Source organism: Artemia franciscana, chromosome 14, assembly GCF_032884065.1.
Source record: "Artemia franciscana chromosome 14, ASM3288406v1, whole genome shotgun sequence".
NCBI lineage: Eukaryota > Metazoa > Arthropoda > Branchiopoda > Anostraca > Artemiidae > Artemia > Artemia franciscana.
The window spans coordinates 15219881-15239519 of NC_088876.1; the positions used below are offsets into that span (position 1 = coordinate 15219881).

General features: G+C 35.4%; 1 protein-coding gene across 2 annotated transcripts in view; it reads left to right on the forward strand.

The window, feature by feature from the left end:
* The window catches only part of LOC136035374 (dedicator of cytokinesis protein 7-like), a 189909-nt gene that overhangs the window by 112232 nt on the left and 58038 nt on the right, over positions 1-19639 (forward strand). For both annotated transcript variants that reach the window (XM_065717138.1, XM_065717139.1), the window contains exons 22-26: positions 1464-1714; positions 8043-8224; positions 11187-11350; positions 12313-12489; positions 19154-19283. In XM_065717138.1, the coding sequence (XP_065573210.1) occupies positions 1464-1714; positions 8043-8224; positions 11187-11350; positions 12313-12489; positions 19154-19283 (904 nt within the window). The remainder of the gene's footprint in view (positions 1-1463; positions 1715-8042; positions 8225-11186; positions 11351-12312; positions 12490-19153; positions 19284-19639) is intronic.

Genomic DNA, 19639 nt, shown 5'->3' on the forward strand with positions numbered 1-19639 from the left:
ATATTAGACCAAATGAACCTCCAATCTGGAATAAATCGAAAATTTTGGACATTTATTATGTTCTCGGTACCTCCTCATGAAAAATTATGTAATAAAGTGATATTGTAGTATATCTTAACGCAAACTAAGAGAGTGTTTTTTTTTTCTTTTTTCGTAATACATCTTCACTTCCTATTAAACATAATGTTTTCTTTGGTAAATTTCTCCATCTTTTTGTAATGCACAGCAGTAGCGGTTTTTGGTCTCAAAATATGGAGGGATAAGATATGCAATAGGAATGTAAATATACAAAATAAAAGGAACTTAATTTCGGATAACATAAAAAACTGGTGGAGAGTGGGCAGCTGATCCCCCCCCCCCTAGACTTAGGACGATCACTGGTGCGCTGACAACTACTATCACATGCTAACAACTAAACGCTGCCCCAAACCGCATGAGGCCAACACTGCTACATATGCTCCTCCGCAATCCAAATTTATTGAAAGCTTCAACTTCAACTTCAACTTTTTCTTTATTCAACTCAAAAAATACACAAACAATATTATGCCCCAACAGAGAGCAGAGCTCGTAAGGCTGGGACAGTGCAAAAACATAAGAAAAAACATCAACATCTCATCGTAATAATGATTTCAAAATATAATACGGTAGAAGACACATAAAATAGAAAAAAAAACTCATAAAAGATAAGTAAATATATAAATATCAGGCAGGAGGGGCGTGGGAGGTCGTCCCAGACACAGGGACACAAAAACAAACACAAATAAGAAGATCAAATAATTTAAATTCCTCTTTACACCCTTTCAGGAACTTCCCTTTTCCCTTAAATCTTTTCTTACAACATCCTCCCATCCAATTCAGGGACTCCCACCAGAACGTGTCCTAGTAATCTTAACCTTTCTGCAATTTTAGCTCTTGAAAGCTGGAGTGAACCACATTTTTCATACTGTTTGAATTACGGTCAGTGAGTCAGGTACCCCAAACAATCCGTAGGCAATTTCTCTGGAAAACATTTAGTGAATCGTTGTCGGTCTTTTGGCGCGCACATGCTTCTGAGCCATATTCGACTACCATCATCACACTAGCTTCCAATATTCTAGCTATGGTTTGCAGAATTATCTTCCTATTCTTCCAAACTTTTTCCAACTTTGAAAAAAAAAACACTGTGCCTTGGCAATTCCATTTTTAACATCTTTACTGCAAACAACATTATTGCAAATAATGCTACCTAGGTAAGTGAAGCTGTCCACCTAATCGATCTTCTCGTTACCGAATATCACCTTGTCACCTTCACTTATTCCTAATCTTAGTGACTTAGTCTTATTAATGTTAATTTTAAAGTCTATTCTTGCACCATATTATTTTTTAAGCTTAAGAAAAATATTCTGTCTTTGTAAAATTTCTAGTTAAGTTATCAAAGTAAGTAATTATTTTTTTTTTCCTTTATATTGATGTTTTACTTATAGATCGATTTTCTTCGAATAGTTTGCAGTCATGAGCATTATATACCTTTGAACCTGCCTTGCGGAGTACCTTACTATTCGTCGTCAAAATCTCCAAGTCCTACACCATCTGCTGGTTCGAGTAGCAGTCGATCATCAATGTCAACTCTGGTTGCAGATAAATGTGTTTTCGCTAACCTCAGTCCTGAATTCTGTCAAAAACATTACCTTGCTGGTTGCGCACTTAAGACTCTTGCGACAGTCCTGGAAATTCCGTAAGCTTCAAGTTACTTGAAATAAAGTGGCTAAAGATCTCTATATCCATGTTTTACTTATGGTTAATAAGAAAAAAATTTTCCGACTTTTAGGTTGTTTTGGCCGACGAATCGTATATCACTTAACATTCTTATGTTAAGTGCCTAAAGTTGCTGCTGCTATGCTTTCTTTTAGATTTTTCAGTTGTTAAGCAACAACAATAATTATAGTAATGACAATAAATGAAGCCTTAAGACAGATTTGACCAAACCTATAAAGCCAGATAAATAAAAAGAAGATTAGTTGGGTTTCCTTTTGGTTTGTAACTTGGTTTTGATGTACCAATCATCTGGTGAAAAAATATGTCTGGAATAATTTTTTTGCGTTCGATTGTTTCTTTTTCACATCAGTTCTATCAGTCACAGTCACACTTTCGTAAAAAAATTTCACTATTTGGTTCATTTTAAGAAAAGTTTAGTGAAATAGTGTGTTCAGATTAGGGCTTTTAGAAATATTATGTTTCTTGGAAGTTTATTATAGTTTTATTTATGATCGTGTCTCGCATTTGAATTGCACCACGGAACTATCTTATTTATCATTTTATTCGCTGTTTTTCTTTTTTATGTTACTTTAATTTAGTGTTTTTTACCCTACGGACAGACTCTTCTCTTTGTTTGGACTATTTAGTATGTTGTGTAGTCTAAATGATAGATTCCACGATAAGAACGTACCAGGAGTTGCAAAGGAATATATTTTCGAGAACATTTTATAATCAACATAGTTATATTGCCTTCCAAGCATATTACTTTGGGCTCCATGGGGAAGATATTTGTTGTTATTTATGTTTTTGGCATTAATCCTCTTTTTTGGGAATGTCTCATCAATTTAAGAGTCAATCAACTGTATTGGTACTAAAAGCTCAAAAAATAGTTGGTGACTTGGTCAGCTAGGTCTCTAAGAGATTTAGTTACAATTATTGTATCAGCACTAATAGATCTAATGATGTGGTAGACGTAATAACTACTGAAATGGGACATAAATATGAATATATTTGACTTCATCATTCAAAGTGATTCAAGCCAAATGGTCGTCCAAATTTTTTTGTGTCAATTGCGAAACGGAAGTATTATAAAATGCCGCCCCGTAAGAAAGTACAGACCAATGTACAATCATATGCATTATTCAGTACAGGCACGTACGCAGGAATTTGTTTCGGGGGGAGGGGGGTAAAACCTTCGAAACAGCAGATATAAAGTAGTACTTTTTTTATTTAGTAATGTCAAAAGCACATATATCGAAAAAACAGATTAACTTTAATCTGTTGTATTGTAGTGGATGGGGGGAAGAAGACTGAAGCCTCAAAAGTACGTTTTAGGCTCAGGTTATGTTCATAGCGATTTAGAACCAGTGATTAATCTATTATATCCCACTGAAAGGGAAATTTTAGGGTTATCAGTGCAATATGGGGGCTGTTGGGGATAGTTCTTCTATTGAAACAAGAGCTAAGAGCTCATATGGCACTTGTGACGAGGCGAGAAGAGTAAGAGCCAAGAGATCATATGGTATGAGCTCTAACAAAATTCTATGAATCAATAGATTGATTTAAAAAGGAAAATAAGAGGCTTAATGCCGGTCAAGATTTAAAATAAGAGCTCTGAGTCACAAAGTCCTTCTAAATATCAAAATTCATTGAGATCCGATTACCCACTCGTAAGTTATAAATACCTAATTTTTTCTAATTTTTCCTCTCCCTTTTGCCCCCCAGATGGTCGAATCTGGGAAAACGACTTTATCAAGTCAAATTGTGCAGCTCCCTGACACGCCTACCAATTTTCATCGCCCTAGCACGTCCAGAAGCACCGAACTCGCCAAATCACTGAACCCCTCCCCCCAACTCCCCCAAAGAGAGCGAATCCAGTACGATTCTGTCAATCACGTATCAAGGAAATTTGTTTATTCTATCCACCAAGCTTCATCCCGATTCCTACACTCCAAGTGTTTTTCCAAGATTTCCCCCTCCAAATCCCCACAATGTCAAAAGATCTGGTCGGGATTTGAAATAAGAGCTCTGAGACATGAATTCCTTCTAAAAATCAAATTTCATTACGATCCGATCATCTGTTCGTAAGATATGAATACTCCAATTTTCATGTTTTCCAAGAATTCCAGTTCCCCCCTCCAACTCCCCCGACTGTCACAGGATCTGGTCGGAATTTGAAATTAGAACTTTAAAGCACAAGATCCTTCTAAATATCAAATTTCATTCAGATCTGGTCACCCTTTCATAAGTTACAATTACCTCAATTTTCAATATTAACCCCCCCCCCCCAATTCCACCAAAGAGAGCAGATCCGGTCCAGTTATGTCAGTCACGTATCTTAGACAGGTTTCTATTCTTCCCATCCAGTTTCATCCTGATCTCACCGCTTTAAGTATTTTCTAAGATTTCCGGTCCCCCCAACTGCCCCCCCCCCCAATTACGCTTGATCCGGTTGAGATTTAAAATTAGATATCAGAGTTACGAGGTCCTTCTAAATATGAAGTTTCATGAAGATCCGATCACTCCTTCGTAAGTTAAAAATACGTCATTTTTCTCCTTTTTCAGAATTACCCCCCCCCCCCCCGCAATTGAGCGGATCCATTCCAATTATGTACGTTAGAATTATGTCTTATTAGAAGCAAGACTTCTGCTTATTTTTCCAACCAAGTTTCATCCCAATCCCTCCAATCTAAGCGTTTCCCATCATTTTAGGTTTCTCCACCCCAAACTTCCCCCAATGTCACCAGATCCGGTCAGTATTTAAAATAAGAGCTTGGAGACACGATATCCTTCTAAAAATCAAATTTTATGGAGATCCAATCACCCGTTCGTAAGTTAAAAATACCTCATTTTTTCTAATTTTTCAGAATTAACCAACATCCCCCACCCCAACTACCCCAAAGAGAGGGGATCCGTTCTGGTTATGTCAATCATGTATCTAAGACTCGTGTTTTTTTCACCAAGTTTCATCCCGATCCCTCCACTCTAAATGTTTTCCAATTTTTAGGTTTTTTAAGGTCAATTTTTAAGAATTACTCCCCCCCCTCCCAACTACCACAAAGAGAGCAAATCAGTTCCGATTATGTCAATCATGTATCTGGGACTTGCGCTTATTTTGACACAATATCATTCCAAACATCAAATTTCACTAAGATCCCATCACCCGCTCATAAGTTAAAAATACTTCATTTCTTCTATTTCTTCCGAATTAACCGGCCCCCGCTCCCCCCCCCCCAGATGGTCAAATCGGGAAAACGACTATTTCTAATTTAATCTGGTCCGGTCCCTGATACGCTTGCCAAATTTCATCGTCCTAGCTTACCTGGAAGTGCCTAAAGTAGCAAAACCGGGACTTTAGGTTTTCCCCCTCCAACTCCCCCCAGTGTCATCAGATCCGGTCGGGATTTAAAATAAGAGCTCTGAGACACAATATCATTCCAAACATCAAATTTCATTAAGATCCAATAACCCGCTGATAAGTTAAAAATACCTCATTTTTTCTATTTTTTTGCGAATTAACCGGGCCCCCACTCCCCCCCCCCCCAGATGGTCAAATCGAGAAAACGACTATTTCTAATTTAATCTGGTCCGGTCCCTGATACGCTTGCCAAATTTCATCGTCCTAGCTTACCTGGAAGTGCCTAAAGTAGCAAAACCGGGACCGACAGACAGACCAACAGAATTGGCGACTGCTATATGTCACTTGGTTAATACCAAGTGCCATAAAAACTTAGATTTTAATGAAAAATGATAGTTTCCGAAATCGATCCATTAAAAGCTGTACTTTATCTTAAAAAGGGGGGATAAACGCCCTAATATCAAACATAATTATATTTTGCAATGGAAAGCAAACTCTCTTTACAAAAAAAAATAACAGTACAATTTCTAATTACTTCGAAGAGTGTAAAAAGTTAGTCAGAAAATGGGTTCATAATTGGGCAGTGACTTGACCGGATAATTGCATGCTGTAAAATCCCCCAAAAAAGGCTTCAAACATGTATCTAGATTCTTCATAAATGTCCTACTTTTGCCAGAAATCCCAAGAAACCATGGGGAAATTAAGCATTTCACAAAATTTTTTGGGGGGGCTGGGCCCGAAGCCCCCTCTGCCTAAGTGCCAGATTCAGTGTGCCTTTTTGTGCACATGAAAAATTTGAAAATATTTTGTTGTCTTACTTCTATCTTTTCCGAAAACATTTATGACTCACAGGGTTGAGTGGGGGGGGGTGAGCCATTCCACAAGGAATATGAAGACTTAGCCTACATAAAAACATACTCTTTTTATTTATACAATGGCTAAAACTGCTCAAAGCACCATTTTCAGTGTTTGAATATTCATATGGACACATAAAAAAGTGCCCCGTAAGGAAGCACGGACCCATGTTCAATTATCTGCCTTTTATTTATATTCATATTTTTTTTATATTCAATTTGTCTTTTAATGTGCATTATTCAAAATTCAAAAATGTATTGCTGTCTTACTTCTATCTTTTCCAAAAACATTTGTGATCACGAGGCTATGTGTGTGGGGGGGGGGACCATTGTCCACGAAATTTGAAGGCTTATGTAAAATCATTCTCTTTTTATACTAGAACAGCCTTTTCATATGCTTTTCTCAAAATAGCTAAAATAGCCACAAAGTAACCTTTTCATTTTTTTAAATACCCATATAAACATATTTAAAAAAGCCGCCCCACAAGAAAGCATGGACCTATGTACAATTGTCTGCATTATTTAATTTGCGCATTAAATTGGATAATGCATGCGCATTATTCGTTTTAATGCGCATTAACAATTCGAAAATATGTTGTTGTCGTTACTTCTATCTTTTCCAAAAACATTTGTGATGCACAAGGATGAGTGTGGGAGGGGGAGGGGGGAGGGAGAAAGGTTGGACCATTGCCTACGAAATCTGAATGCATATGTAAAAACATTCTCTTTTTATGGTAGAACAGCCTTTTCATATGCTTTTCACGAAATGGCTAAAATAGCCACAAAGGAACCTTTTCATTTTTTAAATACCCATATAAACATATTAAAAAAAAGCCACCCCGTAAGAAATTACGGATCCAAGTACAATCATCTGCGATGTACAAAGTGCCTTTTTATGCTCATTAACAATTCGAAAATGTATTATTGTCTTTCTTCTATCACTTACAAAAACATGTATGACGCGCAAGTTTGAGTGGGATGATGGGGGGGATTGAAGTATTGCCCACAACATATTAAAACATATATAGAAACATATGCGTTTCACTTAAGCATCGGCTAAAACAACCAGAAGGTTTCTTTTCAATTCTAATACACCGCCCCATTTCCCTGTAAAATTTCGTGTACAGGCTTGTTTATACAAATCGATAATAGAACCAAACTACATTTATGACCCCGATCCGCTTTGACTCACTGTTATCTTTTTAATTTGCTTGATGAAATTGCAAATGAAAAGTAAAACTTGAAAGTGAGTGTCAATATGAAAGTGCTTATTGAAACTTCTGCTGAGTAAATGTATGGATTTGGTTTAAAATTTTCCTCTGATAGCTGATATGACATTTATAGAGCATGTATCATATTACTCCACCAAGTGTTTTTACTATTTGTATTGATATATTTAATTTTGTTTGCAATGTTATTTTCTTTTGGTTATTTGTTTAAATGTCTATGTCTCTCAGCGGGAGTGCGGCCCAGAACACCTTTTTTCGTATTTTATCTACTTGACCAATGATGCTATGATTGTGCCTCCTCTCCCAAAGGATCTGGACCACCTATACTTCTACAAATTACAATTTCTTCTTATCCGGAGGGGGGGGCTGTTTAGTTGGGGAAGGGTTTAACGCCCATTCGTAAATAATTTTAGCTGCATTAAAGGCACCAAGACTTGGATGAATTGCAAGCTATTCATAACGGAGGTTTAGCTAGTATTCAGAACAAGATCTAGCATAAGCCAAATTTGAAATAACTTGAATTTGCTTAAAGCCAATCATTCTCAATGTCATCGAGATCAGTCCTGTTTGATACGATCTTCGAGACTACTATATGAAAACTAAGGTATTGCAAGATTTCCACATTGAAATACACATTGGATAATAATCTTTCTTCAAGCCCCCCCCCCCAACAAAAATTATTTTGTCGCTTCTTGCTTTTCAATATGCAAATTGAGTAATCTTTGGAAGTTTCAAATTGCCTATTTGAGTATTTTACATTTCAAGTCCCATGCTCTACTATTAATACTACAGCGTATTACCTGTAATTTTGTTAGTTTATCGTGGTTGCAATAAATTAGTTGTTTTTTTGTTTTTTTTTCTATTTAGGTTGCCGAGTCTGCATAACAAGGCTATTAACGCAATAAGAAATCTATTAACCTGCCATGACTGGGATCCAAGACTCAAAGACGATGTGGCCAAATCGCGAGTAGCAACTTTATATTTGCCGCTTATTGGAATTGTTGTTGAGGCATTGCCACAGATTCATAGTTTTGGATCTGATTCAAAAGGTATAATTAAAGATTATTAAATTGACTGTGCCGTACTAAAACCTTGTAAAGCGTATCAAAATCAGTAGAATCGTGCTTAGCTTGCTATATAAAACTATGCTAATGCTATTGCCACTCATTGTGCCAAAAAACTGCCCAAGGCCAATGCACCTATGCATGCTTGTTCATCACCGCAATATGTTCAGAGCCCCCCCCCCCCTCCCCTACCCATGTGGTCGTACTTACTTTGAATAATTATCCCCAAAAAGTGGGGATGGACTATGTTTGTCTTAGACCTTGCTGTTTCATTTACAGCTTGAGTGACTCTAGATAGAACAACCAGCTCCTAAAGCTATTATCGTTAGGCAATTCTTCTAGAAACAATCTAAAATATCCTCTTAAAATTTCGAAGCACATGGGCTTCAGAGCCATCTGTTCAATTTTCAAAGTACTTAATACCTGGTCTTTATCTCCATTTATGCCTAATTTTAGCGGAGGGAATGAAGTATGACTGATAGATAGGAAGAGGGATTTTATACATTCATGTTACGACAAATGAATTGTCGACTTATGAACTTATAGCGACAAGCATTATTGCTTACCGTTTGATGTATTAATAAATAAATAAATAAAAATTTATTTTGAGTTACTTTCTAATAAAGGTGATACAACGGACATTTTATTAAAATATTGGAAAATAATTTTGAATCATATTTATTGTATTGTATCAGGTTTTTGTTTGGTTTAGCTTTTTTCTTTATATCATTTCTAAGCCTCTTTAACTTTGGTTAAGAACAACTTGTCGTGTTTAATACGATTTGCTTTGGGAAAGTAACACTTTAAATGTTTTTTCATGAGTGCATTCAGCCATGTCCCCCTTCCTACCATGTAAAAATGAAAAATAATAGCCTAAAAAACTCAATCTAGCCATTTCTTGACCCCCTTCCCTATACAGCAAAAATGTTCTAATTCCCTACCCCTGACTTGAACCTCTGTGTACTGATATTAGACATGTTAATCTATAACAGACTACTGATAGCATAGGTTCTGGTGAGCTCCTTGACTTTTTCTTCTATGACTACTAAATGTTTCTTCCTAGTTTCTTTCTAGGGATTAAATAAATAAAAAAGTTTTTTTAACTGCAAGTAAGGAGCGACATTAAAACTGAAAACGAGCTGAAATTACTCCGTATATGAAAGGGGTTGTCCCTCCGTAACGCCTCGCTCTTTACGCTAAAGTTTGACTCTGTCACGACTCTATTTTTTAAAACAATAAAAAAACTTTAGCGTAGAGTGAGGCGTTGCGGAGGGACAACCCCTTTCATATACGGAGTAAATTCTGTTCGTTTTAAGTTTTAATGTCGCTCCTTACTTGCAGTTAAAAAAAACTTTTTTTTTATCTGAATTCTGAACGTTTTTGAATTAATACATGTTTTGATTTTGGCTCAACGCACATGAATAATTAAAACGAAATTTGCATAATATTTTTTTTCGCTAAATGGCTTTCTCATAGTTCTGATCGTATTATTTTGATAAGAAAGAGGTGGGGGAGGGGGCCTAGTTGCCCTCCAATTTTTGGCTACTTAAAAATGCAACTAGATTTTTTTTTTTCGTACTAACGTTGTGGTTAGTAATAAACATACATGCATTACGAATTAACTTACGTAACGAACTTCTATATTTGTGTATTTTTATTACGTATGTAAGGGGGTTTGCCCCCTTGTCAATACTTCGCTCTTTACACTAAAGCTTGAATTTTATCCCAAATCTTAAAGATTGACCCCTGAATCACAAAGGCCGTAGAATAAATATTTGAAAGTACTAGAATTACTTTAGTGTAAAGAGCAAGGTTTTTTGGAGAAGACGAACCCCCTTATAAACGTAAAATTTATGTTCGTTTAAAGTATTAATGCTACTCATTACTTCCAGGAGAAAAAAAATAATTTAGTTTCTCATTTTTTTTTTTAATAATGCTAGAAAATCTTGCGCCCCCTTCATGGAAATTCTCTTCCCTTGGGTTTTCGACTAAGCTGAACAGAATGGCTTTCTCAAAATTTTGATCTGGTGATTTTGGGGGAAAATGTGCGTTGGAGGTGGTCTAGGTGCCCTCTAATCTTTTTGGTCACTTAAAAAGGGCGCTAGAACTGTTAATTTCCGGTAGAATGAGCCCTCTCGCATCATTCTAGGACTACTGAATTTATACGATCACCCCTGGAAAAAAAAATAAAATAAGCACGCATCCATGATCTGGCTTCTGGAAAAAAAATACAAAATTCCACTTTTTTGGTGATAGGAGCTTGAAGCTTTAACATTAGGGTTCTCTGATACGCTTAATCTGATGGTGTGATTTTCGTTAAGATTCTATGACTTTTAGGGAGTGTTTCTCCCTATTTTCTAAAATAAGGCAAATTTTCTCAGGCTCGTAACTTTTGTTGGGTAAAATTAAACTTGATGAAACTTATATATTTGAAATCAGTATTAAAATATGATTCTTTTGATGTAAACTATTGGTATCAAAATTCTGTTTTTTAGAGTTTTTGTTACTATTGAGCTGGGTTTCTCCTTACTACAGTTCGTTACCACGAACTGTTTGAAACGTTGTTTTATTGTCTGAATAGCTATCATCTCTGATTGCCACTATTCTTGTTCGGTGCTTCTAGGCTCTTTATCTGCTCGTGTATTGCAGCGCTTTTTATGTATTATGTTTAATCTACTCAGAGAATGATCCCGTGGCATCAATATGTATCGTGATTTTGTTGATGGGCTGTGGTATCATAAGTGAGTACCGTGAATACCAGAATTTGGTCTCCTTGTGTGGGTCTTTAGACAGATATATAGGGACCGGACCAATATTTTTTATTGTCTGCTGTTTTGGTTTTGATAAAGCAAAAGTTTTAGTGGTATCAGAGTTGTTTTCACCAAAGCGTAGGGTTGTTGCTTTTGATTCTGATTAATTATTTCGCATATATGGCAATGTTTTTTAGGTCGTGCCGCACTTCGATCTCTTGGTGAAGACAGAGTGACTTCAGATGATTGTGACGTTACGTCGCCAATTGGTGAAGGTCTAGCCATGGCTATAGCTAAAGGTTCTGTACTTGGTGGATTACCTGTCGGAAGCACAATGTCTCCGTCTCCTGATCCTTCTAAGGTAGTTCTTCTCGTCTTTCACAGACAATTATTCTTTGTTTGTCTGATAGTTGCAATCTCTGCTGGTATGTGAGATACGAGCTGGTTTGCATCTAAATACGGAAAAGGGGTTTCATTCTCGCTGCCGCAAGGTTGGATGACAGGTTTGCTAGCTGTCCATGAAAAAAAAAAGACCCAGCAGCTGAAACATGCACAATAACCTGTGACGCTCCATATACCATCAGTATTTCCGGAGGCCTTAACCTTTCTTTTTTTTCTAATAGTTTAAAAATTTTTTTCTTTGTTCAAATAATTGTAAACAATTCCATCCAGCATGAGAGAGTCCTTCTGTAGATCAATCGTCATTGTTATCAAGCTATCAATAATATTGTTCTTTGAGTAAAGAATGGCTTTGTTAGAAGAAACCGGAACATTAAAAGACTGAAGGATACAAAAGAGAATCAACTTGGAAAGTATTCAAAGGGCTTGCCATTTTGAAAGACTATTGATCTTAAGTTTTTTTTCTGTGAAACTAGCACATCTTTTTTTCCTCGAATTTTTTTCAGCCAAATTGTGCACTAACCCCCTTGCATATGAAAGTTCTGTATATAGACTAGTGCTTCAATGTGCATGTAACTTGGTACCCTAAAACTAGCGTTTATTATCCATCAGAGTCAATCATATAAAATAAATAAAAGTACACAACAGAGGGAGTTTGCATTTCCAAGTATGTAAAATCCTTTAGTAAAAAGTCACCCGTGATAATTTATCAGTATCATTAAATTTTGGCATAATCTTAGAAAAAGAAAGGAAATAACTCCGGAAAGTGGATTGAATTTTTAGCCATTGTTACATGACTTTTCCCTTGTATTGTCTGTTTTGTATATTTTTAGTTGCTTCAGGTTTAAGAGGTCCAAAATAGCTCATTGAATATATTGCTGATTGAATGTTTAAATTAATCTTTTTTTAATCTAATTTCTACAGGTTCGAAGAGCTCCATTAAGTCCAGAGGCTAGCAGAAATCTCTTAGTCTGCCTTCTGTGGGTGTTGAAAAACATAGACCACTCTGTCCTTCGCTTATGGTGGATTGAAATCCCTTCGTCAAAATTGCTTGGATTGTTAGAAGTTCTGTATTCAGCCATTTCCTGCTTTGAATACAAGGTAAGTTACAGCATAATTAGCACCAGCAACATTGTCGCCTATTCTAGAGATTATTTATGTTAAAAGAAAACTTTGTTATTTTCAATTTCAGTTTTGTATAGCGTTTCTTATTTCTGGCTTATGTTTTTATTTTTGTTAATGTAAGTCAGGCTTAAGAACAATCCAGCCATCTGAAATAGGTATTGACATGATTCTATAGCAGTGATTCTCAAAGTGGTCGCTACTGTCCCCTAGGGGGCGCTACAGGAAACCTGGGTGGTGGTGATGGGCACAGGTTTATTCGGGGGGTGATGATTAGGTGGTGAAAGCATAAAAAAAAATGGAAAATCATTAGAAAAATGGTAACACTTATGGTAATAGTAACACATTTATAAATAAAATAAAATAATGTAAGCTAATTAAAAGTTAATAGATATGTTCATTTGTTAAGAGGGTTTTGGTGATATATTTTCTTCACTTAATTTATTTTAACATATTCTAACTTAACTAATTTATAAATCGACCTATATATATAGCAATAATAATGCAAAACAAAACAGAAAAGTTTAATACGTAAAGAAATATATGCTGCATTAGAGACTAGATGACCAAATTATAAAACGTAAAATAGTAAATCCTAGACCTTAGTTCCTGCAACGCCATCCAGGACGCATAGGGCATCAGTGAAACTCCACCATTCTTCTCGAAGCTGGACAGCGGCTAAAAAATCCGCCCAGTCTGGCACAATAACAGTGTTTATTGTTGCTCCGTCTTTTTCGTACCTCCGGCGTAGACTATTCTTCGGCCTGCCTTTGCATCTTGAGCCCCATGGATTCCTTTGGAACGTCATCTTCGCTAGTCTACTGTCGGCATGCGTAGTACCTGACCAAGAAAGTGCCAGCGTCTATACTTGATTACCTCTGTGACGGGTGGCTGCATGGTGCGGATTCGTATTTGTCCGTTGGTCACTCGGTGGCACCAGCAGACGTACAACAATCCTCGCAGACAGTATTTCCCAAAGGCTAGCAAACGTTTCTCTAGAGTTTTGTCGAGTTTTCAGGTGCCTTTTTTAAGTGCAAATACAGAAGATTCTCCACAGTTACAAGAAAAATTGATGGTAGTAACTACAAATGATGACTTGAAATTTAAATTTAAAAGTGGCTACCAACAATTTTGGCTGCAAAGGGAGATTCCTATGGCTTATCCTCAAATTTCGGCTGTAATTCAAATACTGTTAATGGCATTTCCGTCATCACACTTAGTCGAGCGTGGATTCAGTGAGGTAACAAATTTACCAACAACAAAAAAAGAAACCGATTGCAAATGGTATAGTAGTATTTACTACTACTGCTGTTAGTACTACTACTACTACTGCTTCTATTACTACTTAGTGGAACGTGGATTCAGTGCGGTAAACATTTATTAACAAAAAAAAAGAAACAATTTCAAGTTCTGTTTATTTCCATAAAATAATAATAAGAAAAACAATATCCCAAAGGGGCTAATGGCCCATTATTTGGGAAACGACATACAATAAATAAAGAATGATAAAACTTGGCATAAATATACTAAACAACATCTAAATATCAACCTATAAGGAAAAGAAATCAACTCACCGGCAGTCCCTACGAAACAGCGACCCTCAAATCATCCGACAATAAGACACAAATTAAAATTCTCTGCATCATCGGGGATCCAAAACCAACAAAACAACAAGTCCCCCCCCCCCCCCCCAAAAAAAAAAAAAAACAACAACAAAACATAAGAAACTTTTAATAAGAAACTTTTCATTTGTCTCTTAAAGGGGACAGGTGTTCGTGACTGTCGGATCTCAGCGGGAACTAAGTTCCAAGCTCGACCCATAGTCACGGCCTGACCGAAGTCTGAACGAACCGAGGGATTAGCTGGAATCGTCATATCCTCCCAGTTTTGAACTATGTATAAATTTACTTTCCCTGCTAGTTTGAGCAGTCCCGAAAAGCAACATGGGAGATCTCTCTGGAAGTTTTAATGTGCCAACGAAGATAGAGATAAAACATAAATATCTTTAATCTTAAGGAGGTCAACAGGAGTGTGTGTAACCGAGAATTCTTGCCGCTTTTTCATGAAGATGGTGAATAGGAGCAAGTACTGAGGGAAATGTCGACATCCACACAGACGAACAATAACATATATAAGGGTAAATAAGAGAGAAGTATAAAAGACAGAGGATAGGAAAAGGAAATAAACGCTTTAATTTTCGGATGATTTAAAGTCCGTGGGGAATTTTTACTTTCATTATATGAACATCCCACTTAAACGATAAATTTTCATCCAAAAGAACTCCAAGGAATCGCACATATCGATACGGGGGGGGGGGGGACTTATGGAGCCTCTTGGTGTAGGAAGCTCAGTAATTGTGGGATAGCTCACACCTATACGAGAAAAAATAAGAATGTACGACCTTTTTAGATTTAAAGCTAGTTGATTTATGTCAAACAAAAAAAAAGTTTTTATCTCAAAAGTTTTTTTATCTAAAAAAAAATAAAGTATCTTCTCAGTCATTGCTTGAAGCTTTAGAATAAGGGGCTGCAGCAACTAAAATAGTGTCATCTACAAATGCTATCAATTCTTCTCGACTATCAGATGTGAACACCAATGTATTCTGAGAGTAAGATTTGTGACACAATCCACAGCAAACATTGTTAATTGGGGTGTTAAAAAGCTGGTAGAGATCGTTCACGTAGATGAGGAAGAGGGTTAGCCCAAGAATAGAACCCTTGGGATACTCCATATTCAATTGGAGCTTTTTTGTCTGCAACTCCCATGGCGATAGATCTGTCAGTTAGGTATGACGAGAACCAAGACAATGCTTCCCCACGCACACCAAGATGAGAAAGTTTACCAATGAGGATCTTGTCTGTTAGGCTGTCAAATGCTAAATGGCTTTTGACAGCTTTTGATGGCTTTTTTACATCAAGAAAAATGGCTGCAGGAATAAGATTATAATCTAAAGATCGTCGTATAAACTGAAGAAGTCTATTAGATGCATGTTCTGTAGAACACTTTGCAAGAAACCCAAACTGATGCTGATCCAAAAAAAATGGCTTCGAAAAATCTCACCAGTTTCCAAATTTATCAGGAACAGAAAAAAAAGATGGTGACAAACTTTCTTATTGTGAGTACTTGGATATACTCCATTCAGATTTTAATAAACAGTTTGATAATGTATTAAAAATGAATATACCTGATTGGATTTTAGATCCTTTTTTAAGTGCAAATACAGAAGGTTCTCCACAGTTACAAGAAGAATTGATGGTAGTAACTACAAACGATGACTTGATATTTAAATTTAAAAGTGGCTACCAATAATTCTGGCTGCAAAAGGAGATTCTTGTGGCTTATCCTCAAATTTCGCCTGCAATTCAAATATTGTTGATGGCATTTTTGTCATCATACTTAGTCGAGCGTAGATTCAGTGTGGTAACAAATTTACCAACAAAAAAAAAAAGAAACCGACTGCAAATGGTATAGTAGTATTTACTACTACTACTGTTAGTACTACTACTACTACTACTATTTTTCTATTACTACTTAGTGGGACGTGGATTCAGTGCGGTAAACATTCATCAACAGAAAAAGAGAAACAAGTTCAAGTTCTATTTATTTCCATAAAACAATAATAAGAAAAACAATATCCCAAAGGGCCCAATGGCCCATTATTTGGGAAACGAAATACAATAAATAAAGAATGATAAAACTTGGCATAAATATACTTTGCAAGAAACCCAAACTGATGCTGATCCAAAAAAAATGGCTTCGAAAAATCTCACCAGTTTCCAAATTTATCAGGAACAGAAAAAAAAGATGGTGACAAACTTTCTTATTGTGAGTACTTGGATATACTCCATTCAGATTTTAATAAACAGTTTGATAATGTATTAAAAATGAATATACCTGATTGGATTTTAGATCCTTTTTTAAGTGCAAAAATTCTCCACAGTTACAAGAAGAATTGATGGTACTAATTACAAACGATGACTTGAAATTCAAATTTAAAAGTGGCTACCAACAATTCTGGCTGCAAAACGAGATTCCTGTGGCTTATCCTCAAATTTCGGCTGCAATTCAAATATTGCTGATTGCATTTTCGTCATCACACTTAGTCGAGCGTAGATTCAGTGTGGTAACAAATTTATCAAAAAAAAAGAAACCGAAATGGTATAGTAGTATTTACTACTACTGCTGTTAGTACTACTACTACTACTAACTTCTATTACTACTTAATGGAACGAGGATTCAGTGTGGTAAACAATTATTAACAAAAAAAAAACAATTGCAAATAGTCGATCGCGGTAATCTAAGATTACTGCTGAGGAAGATAGAACCGAAAATTGCTAAATTGGTAGCTGCACACTAGGTTCATCCTTCATATTAAAGTTAAAGTACTTTTTTGTATAATAGTTATTCTGAATTTAATGTATACTTTCCTAATTTCAACTTCGAGTTTCTAAATTTACAACTTTCATTTCTGTATTTTACAAAAAACGTACATACAATAATGATGTAAAATAATTTAACAGTCTTGCATATAATGTGAAGACTGAAGAGGAATTAACGAGTAAAAGACTTATTTTGATAATGATCATTATTTTAATAAATAAATCATCTAAGGTTTTGGGAAAAAACTTTCCTATCATCAGTAATGTACTAATTGTGACGACCGCAAGTCAGCATATCGAATTTTACAGACATACTATACTTTATTTACAAATATGACATAAATTCAGTATACTGGCTTGCGGTTCTAGCAAATTAGTACACCACTGATGATGGAAAGATTTTTTCCCGGAAAGTTTTAGTTTATTAAACTAATGATTATTATCAAAATTAATCTTATAGTTGTTAATTCCTCTTCTCACAGATACAATAATATTTATATCCCTTACTAATTGCTATTAAAATAAAAAAAATCCAGGGGGTGCTGGGTAATATTTTTTATGATAGGTCACATAAGTTTGAGAATCACTGTTCTATAGTTTTGTAAAAAAATGAATTTTTAGTAAGGCTTTTAGTAAGGCTTTATTTTTAGTAATTCCTAAAATCAAAAAGTTCGTGGTAACAAACTGTAAGTAAGAAGCGACTCGGTCCAGTAGTAACTGAAAGTTTGAAAATGAGAATTCTTATAAGAATAAATAGATCAAAATAATTAAAAAAAATTTCTGATTCTTATATATATATATATATATATATATATATACTAATATATATATATATATATATATTATATATATAATATATATATATATATATATTATATATATATATATATATTTAATATATATATATATATATATTAATTCATCAAGATAAATGTAACTCATCAAAAGCTGCAAGCCTGAAAATATTAGATTGGTTTTCGAAAAAGTTAATAAACACTTTAAATAATAACCGTTACCAAGCGATATAACCAGTATTGATTTTGACCAATGAGTAATAATCATTTTGTTATAAATTCTGTTTTAATGATATAATGTAACTGTAGTTTTAGAAAAAGTCAAGTTGTTTATTCTAGTATGAGAAGTACTGGCAATAGTGAGGCGTTAACGTTTTAAATTTATGTTTATCGAAATTCAAGCTGTCAAAACCTATGCAACTAATTACAACGCTGAAGTTTGCCTCCAGGCAGCAACCGAATTCTTTGAAGAGTGGTTGCTTTCCCTTAATACAAAAAAGACGAAGTATATCATTTTTAAACATGGAAATGACCCAGTTTACGATAGCAAGATAAATACGGCAGACCATGAAATATTGAAAGAGTTGACCACATTAAATATTTAGGTATAATAATTGATGAAAAGCTGGATTGGGCAATCCACATTAAATTTCATTGTATGAAGCTGTCAAGAGCTGTTGGTATTCTCCATAGACTGAAATTTATTTTTCCCCATAAAATATTACTGATCCTATATTGTAGTCTATTCCACTCATATCTTTTTATATGGAATAAGCATTTGGGCTTCAAAATATAAGTCCGAATGGAAGCAAGTTCAAATTCTTCAGAATAAAGCTATACGTGCAATTTGCAAGCTTGAGCCTCGTCAGAGTGTGAAGGCGTTTTTAATAAGAATTAAGATATTAAATGTGGCTCGACTTCGAGAAAAAAAGATTGCCGAAACTTTATATAAAATAAGCACAAATACCGCACCTGAGTCGTTTATGTCAGTTTTTCGAAGGAATGATGAAATTCACCAACATGATACTCGGCATGCATCGCAACTAGTTACAGAAACGAGACGTCTCACATCGTCTGGTTTTTCAATAAGATTTACCGGACCGAAAATATGGAATTATTTGCCAAATACTTTGAGAAATGCTAATAGCCTACCAGAGTTTCAAAAGTAAGATTAAAAGCTTCTTAATGGAAAACATTGAATTAGATCCTAGTTTCTTTTACCGATAGTTCTCTATGTTTTGTTTTATTAATTTACGTTTGTTTTCTTTTCTTTTCCCTTCTTCTTCTTTTCTCTTCTTCCTTATAATTCTATTCTTGATGATGAATGAATACTGTCACTCGTTACGGGCAGTGCTCTCTTAGGGTGTAGTTAGTTATAGTGTGTGATTTTTTTTTTTTTTTTTTTTTTTTTTAATAAACGAATTGAATTGAATGTAAGGAATATATTTGATTGACCATTTTGCCCTGTAGGGAAAACGGTTTTTTAAGCGTTCTCTTCAGCCGTCTTCAAGTCGTGCATCAGACATTAAGTCAAAGCTGGAGGATATGTTGATTGGTGGCCAAGGATCTGCTAGGAGTGAACTCATCCAAAGACGGCGAGGTAAAAGTTTTATTATTCGATATTATGCTCTCCAAAATGCTTTGTTTTGATGTATTTTATTGAGTTAAGATTGTGACACACAGTAGCTAGAATTTTGGCTGGGGGGTTGGGGGGGGGGGGGAAGAGGTAGTACCCAGGATTCCTCTTTGGATAGATTAGGGCTTTTTTTTCAGATTCCAACTATGGGAACACATCTTTATACGAGCTAGGCGTATTTGCGAAAACAGGATGTCTTATTTACGCAAATTTTTATTGTTGTAGATGATCCCATGTCTATTCCCCTGTCCTCAGAGGGTTGCCAAGATCCTAGTTTGTGAGTACTACAGAAATTAGTTAAGTAATAAGTCGTCTATGTC